This window comes from Osmia bicornis, unplaced genomic scaffold (genome assembly GCF_907164935.1).
Source record: "Osmia bicornis bicornis unplaced genomic scaffold, iOsmBic2.1, whole genome shotgun sequence".
In the NCBI taxonomy this organism is placed as follows: domain Eukaryota; kingdom Metazoa; phylum Arthropoda; class Insecta; order Hymenoptera; family Megachilidae; genus Osmia; species Osmia bicornis.
In genome coordinates this window covers 83,998-89,937 of record NW_025791409.1, presented here as the reverse complement: position 1 = coordinate 89,937, position 5,940 = coordinate 83,998, and the positions used below count along the sequence as shown (strand labels likewise).

At 47.2% G+C, this 5,940-nt stretch overlaps 1 protein-coding gene across 1 annotated transcript; it reads right to left on the bottom strand.

Moving 5' to 3' along the window:
- Positions 1 to 4,291: 4,291 nt before the first annotated feature.
- LOC123989142 lies at positions 4,292 to 5,158 on the bottom strand. The gene has a single exon (XM_046289817.1). It carries the CDS (start codon positions 5,156 to 5,158, stop codon positions 4,292 to 4,294), a length of 867 nt encoding a protein of 288 aa, XP_046145773.1.
- Positions 5,159 to 5,940: the final 782 nt, after the last annotated feature.

Here is a 5,940-nt window from a genome sequence, read left to right as displayed (position 1 = left end):
AAGAGTTTCCTCGACAAGGAAGTTATTACGGTTTTCCCGTTTCTACGCAGTTACCAAGGGAAATTCCCGGAATGCGAAGCACTGGATAACTGCGTAGCGCTGGTGTTGTGCTAACGGCTCTCTCTCTCTCTCTTACGAGCTAACGCGAGTTTTTGTGCGTTACCCGATTGTAAACTGTCTTATATATCTATGGTTGGCGACGATAGTTTCAAGGAGGGTCACGTAAACTATTGTAAAGAAGGAAACAGAAATAACCTTTCCTCGTGTACCTCGCATGAGAAATTCTCGGAACCCAAGGGCTTGACAAGATACACGATTCCAGGGTAGAATAGAATAAAGAAGAGAAAGCAATAGAAGAAGTCAAAAATAGAAAAGAATTAAACTCAAACTCTTCCTTGTACACCCCTGCATGAGAAATCCTCGGAACCTCGAAAGGCTTGTCAGGTATGTACAAGGTAGAGGAGGAATGAAAAGATTGACGGAAAAGTGAAACACCCACCTCACGACCCTTACATGAGAAATCCTCGGAACCCCAAAGGGCTTGATAAGGGACGCAAGGCGGATAAATTTCAAAATTTCCGCCGGGGCGTAACGAAATCATCAAATGAAGGCAGTGAGCAATAAATAAATAAATTATTAATTATTGTTAGCAAATCATAATAAAGATAAGTAGCAATATATATCCTGTGGAATGATAAATAAATAAAAACATCCACACTCTTACTATTACCGGCGGAAGAATTTATTTTCAATTCACAAGATTTCAAAGGTACAAAAATATATCCGGAGACGCCCGTGACTTTCGTCCTGTAAAATCGAGACCCAAGTGAAGTCCTCGCACAAACCGGGGTCATATATATATCCAGTCAAAATGACAAGGATAGCTAGCACGCCACTTACTGAAAACTGCGCGAAAACCTACGCGGGAAAACTTTCCACCGATGTGGCCAACGTCCGCGCTCATTGTCCGCCAGGAAAAACCCAGGCCTGTGCAAGTGGTCACCAAATGCTACACTCGACCTTAACCAGGCTCGCCCAAGCCTCTCCTTCAAAAAGGCAATAAATTCCTGCAAGGGCATGGTAGCGACGAAGTCGCTACATCACCCCCCCGCTAGAATACAACTTATAACTAAGGAAATCCCGCTTGAAATCTATCTGGAAACTTCACTCGCCTACCAGATCGTGTAATATTAGGCGCCGCACTGCGCGTTGGAACCGGTAATACAGATTGCTGTGCGGCTCTTACGGGGCTACCTGCCGGACACGGCACTGGCTCGATAATAGTAGACCCTGAAATCCTCGTAGGTATTATTTGTACCTGCTCTGGAGGTATCATAATTTCATCCGCAATTACAAACGCTGGCTTAACTCTATTGATCGAAACTACTCTATTCTTATCATCTATCCTAATAGTTATAATCTTATCCGTTCTATCCACAACCTCATACGGACCATCATAAGGCGGTTGTAATATCGCTCTCGGAGAGTCCCGTCTTAAGAATACATACTTACAATTAATCAAGTCTTTATATACAAAGATCCGCGAACTGCCGTGACGCGACCCCGCCACTGGTCCAATATTGCGGAAATGGTCACGTAACTCCCGAACAAAAACGGCGGTATCGCGACCATCCGCTGAAGGAGATAAAAATTCGCCCGGCAACCTCAGGGACTCGCCGTAAACTAAATCCGCAGAAGTAGTCTTCAAGTCTTCTTTCCATGCTGAGCGAATGCCCAGCAAAATGGTCGGAAGCACCTCTGTCCAACGATTATTCTGATGGCACCGGATTGCCGCTTTAAATTGGCGATGGAATCGTTCCACCATGCCATTCGCTGCCGGATGATACGCCGTCGTGTGTAAATGAGTCGAACCTAACAAAGTATTGAGCTCCTTGAAGAGACTCGAACTGCCTACCCTGATCCGTCGTAACGCGTACAGGTGTTCCAAATCGGCAAACCCAGCACTCGAAGAAAGCCCTCGCAACCGTAACCGCCTCTTGGTCGCGCAAGGGTATAGCCTCAGGCCATCGGGTAAAACGGTCAACGCAAGTGAGGCAATAACGGTACCCCTCGGAAACAGGTAAAATAACTATATCTAAATGTACATGTTCAAAACGACCTGAAGGACGGGAAAAAGACCCGATCGGCGCTGAAACATGTTTATTAATTTTATTGCGCTGACAAGGTAAACAGGCACGGGTCCAATCGCGACAGTCCGTTTTGACAGACGGCCAAACGTAACGTTGTGTTACGATTTTGATCGTTGCATTAACTCCAGGATGCGCAAGACCGTGTAATGCATCAAATGCAGCACGACGAAAAGGTGCTGTAAGAAAAGGCCGTATCGAGTCTGTCGATACGTCGCAATAAATTTTTACCGCAGAACCGGGAACAGACATTTGCTTAAAAGTCAGACCCGATCCGCCCTGCAACAACTCTCTCAATACAGGGTCCGCAGACTGCGACGCTGCCAAAGCCTCAAAATCTAATTTATTTTCTATTAATTCTATGCGCGACAAAGCATCTGCAACAACGTTATCGCGACCCGAAACATGTCGAATATCGGTAGTGAACTCACTTATGAAGGCTAAATATCTGATTTGTTTTGGAGTATGCTTATCTGAACTATTGGCAAACGCAAAAATTAACGGCTTATGATCTGTGAAAATTGTGAAATGTCTACCTTCAAGAAGATGACGGAAATGCTTAACAGATTGATAAATGGCCAATAATTCTCTATCAAATGCTGAGTAATTTTGTTCTGTAGGCGAAAGTTTTGTTGAAAAGAAAGCAAGCGGTTCCCACACACTACCGATACGCTGATGCAGAGCGGCACCGACCATAAAGTTCGAAGCGTCGCAGGTAAGGGCAACAGGTGCATTAGGTTCGGGGTGCACTAACAAGGTTGACCGCGCCAAATCATCCTTACATCGGTAAAACGCATCCCGAGCCTCTGATGTCCACGCAATGGGCTGATTCCCTTTAATATTGTTGACCAACAGGTCATTCAACGGTGCCTGAGCCTCAGCAACCCTGGGTATAAAACGTCGATAGAAATTTACCATACCCAGAAAACGGCGCAACTGTTTCGCAGTTACTGGTTCGGGATAATCTCTAATTGTTCTAATCTTTTCCTCACATGGACTCGAGCCGTCCTTAGACACGGTATAACCCAGGAATTTAACGACGGATTCCCCGAAAACGCACTTCCTAGAATTAACTACTAAACTATACTGCTTAAGGCGACTAAATAAAATTTCTAAATGAGTTAAATGCTCTGATTCCGAACTGGACGCGACCACAATATCGTCAATATACGCGTAACAAAAATCTAACCCCCGCAATACCTCATCGATGAACCGCTGGAACGTCTGAGCGGCATTACGAAGACCGAAGGTCATAAATGGAAATTCGAATAATCCGAAAGGGGTAGTAATAGCCGTTTTTGAAATGTCTTCTAATGCTACCGGAATCTGGTTGTACGCTCTAACCAAGTCTATAGTTGAAAATATTGTCTTACCACGCAAAGACTGAGCAAAATCTTCAATATGCTTGATAGGATATCGGTCCGGAATCGTACGCGCGTTAAGAGCGCGATAATCGCCGCAAGGTCGCCACGCATCGCTTCCTTTTTTCGGAACTAAATGTAACGGCGAAGACCAACTGCTTTCAGATGGTCGCGCAATACCGAGACGTACCATATCTTGAAACTCCTTCTTCGCAATTTGGAGCCGGTCCGGTGCAAGCCGTCGTGGTTTGCAGGCAACGGGTGGCCCTGGAGTAGTCCTGATGTAGTGGCAGGTACCATGGTTTACCTCGGCAGGTGTTCCGCTCGGCCGAGTAATGTCCGGAAAACGGCGCAGCAGCTCGTGGAAAACCGACTCTCCTTGTACCTGCTTGATACTTGGTGCGTCCTCCTGAGTCGGTGCGCCCCTTGTAGACAGCGTCGTGGTCTGGTCGATCAGTCGCCGATTCCGCACATCAACCAGGAGTCCGAAATGGGCCAGGAAATCCGCTCCGATGATTGGCCGGGAGACGTCAGCAATGACAAATCTCCACGTAAAATCCCGACGGAGACCCAAATTCAACGTCAGGGTCTTCGTGCCGTACGTCGCAATCGGTGTGCCGTTCGCCGCGGAGAGCTCGTATTCGGAACTCGAGCAAGGTCCACGGATCAACTTCCTCGGGAATACGCAAAGGTCCGCACCTGTGTCGACCAAATATTGCGCACCCGATCTCCGATCACAAATAATGAGACGGCAAAATGTCGGGCTGGCGTCGCTAGCCGCCATTAACGACTGCCCGGATTGTTTCCCGATGGCGGTACATAAGAACACGGCGCGATGCACCGATGCGCCTTGGGCCCGTAATTCGCGTGATACCAGCACATGCCATCAGGCGCTGGGAACCGATCTCGCGAGTTGAATCGGCGCCTCGACGAGCTACGTCTCCGCTCAAATCGCCGAAAAGGCCGATAATCCCTTCGAGACGTCCGCAATTCCGCGATTTGACTCTGCATCACTTCCGTTTGGCTCTTTAACGTGATGAGCAACTGCATCATCCGCTCCGTTACAGTATCCGCGGAGCACGGTTGCATTGATGCACTGGCGGTTGCTGTTTCGGCCACCACGGGACGTCCAGGCATGGTGTCGGTGATTGCGTCCGCTAACTCGGCCACCTTATCCAGCGCCGTATCCATTTGCGTCGCCAGAATGGCCTGCACGTTCGCAGGTAAACGTCCCAACCAAAGCGTGCGTAATAAGGACTCGGACACACAAGTACCCGCCAAACCACGCAAATGCCGAAGAAATTGCGATGGCTTGCGGTCACCGATTTCTTCATGTTCCAAAAGTCTTCTGGCCTTCTTTTCCTTGGAAACACTTAACCGGCTAATCAATTCTTTTTTTAGGGCCTCAAATAAGCCGGTGGCCGGAGGGTCCAATAAGACGTCGCGCACCTCAGCGATATACCGGGGTCCAAGCGCACCCGTCACATAACTGGCCTTTATGCCATCCGAAGTAATCCCCGCGGCCATGAAATTGCGTTCGATAACGCAGAACCAAAGTTCGGGGTCCTTAGGAGTAAACTCCGGGAGCTTGATGCTAATTCGATCAAACGTAGACGTGGACGTAGCCGCAGACGAACCGTTTGTCGGCATCTTTTATTATTAGTCTTTTAATTTACCAGAGTCAATACCACTAAATACACTAACTTACACTAAGAAGTCGCAAGAGTGTCACTGCAAAAGTCACTAAAAAAAATGTCACGGTAAATCACACCAAGCACCTAAAATTCACTTCCACGCCGAGATCACGTCGGGGTCGCCAATTTGTGGAATGATAAATAAATAAAAACATCCACACTCTTACTATTACCGGCGGAAGAATTTATTTTCAATTCACAAGATTTCAAAGGTACAAAAATATATCCGGAGACGCCCGTGACTTTCGTCCTGTAAAATCGAGACCCAAGTGAAGTCCTCGCACAAACCGGGGTCATATATATATCCAGTCAAAATGACAAGGATAGCTAGCACGCCACTTACTGAAAACGGCGCGAAAACCTACGCGGGAAAACTTTCCACCGATGTGGCCAACGTCCGCGCTCATTGTCCGCCAGGAAAAACCCAGGCCTGTGCAAGTGGTCACCAAATGCTACACTCGACCTTAACCAGGCTCGCCCAAGCCTCTCCTTCAAAAAGGCAATAAATTCCTGCAAGGTCATGGTAGCGACGAAGTCGCTACAATCCCATAGCATGAATGATGATGAATATAATGAACATAGTAGTAAATCATAATATTAATCCATTTGCAGAAAACCCTACGCCAGCCAACAGAAGTGGAGGCAAAACGTAACGATTAATAGGAGAGCAAAATACCCACCTGACATAATATGAGGAGCAACATGAAACGTAAATCAGCATAAAACCTGAAGCAAGTC

Excerpts from the sequence above, each read along its gene's own strand:
- LOC123989142 (XM_046289817.1), bottom strand. The coding sequence starts at position 5,158 with ATGCCGACAAACGGTTCGTCTGCGGCTACGTCCACGTCTACGTTTGAT.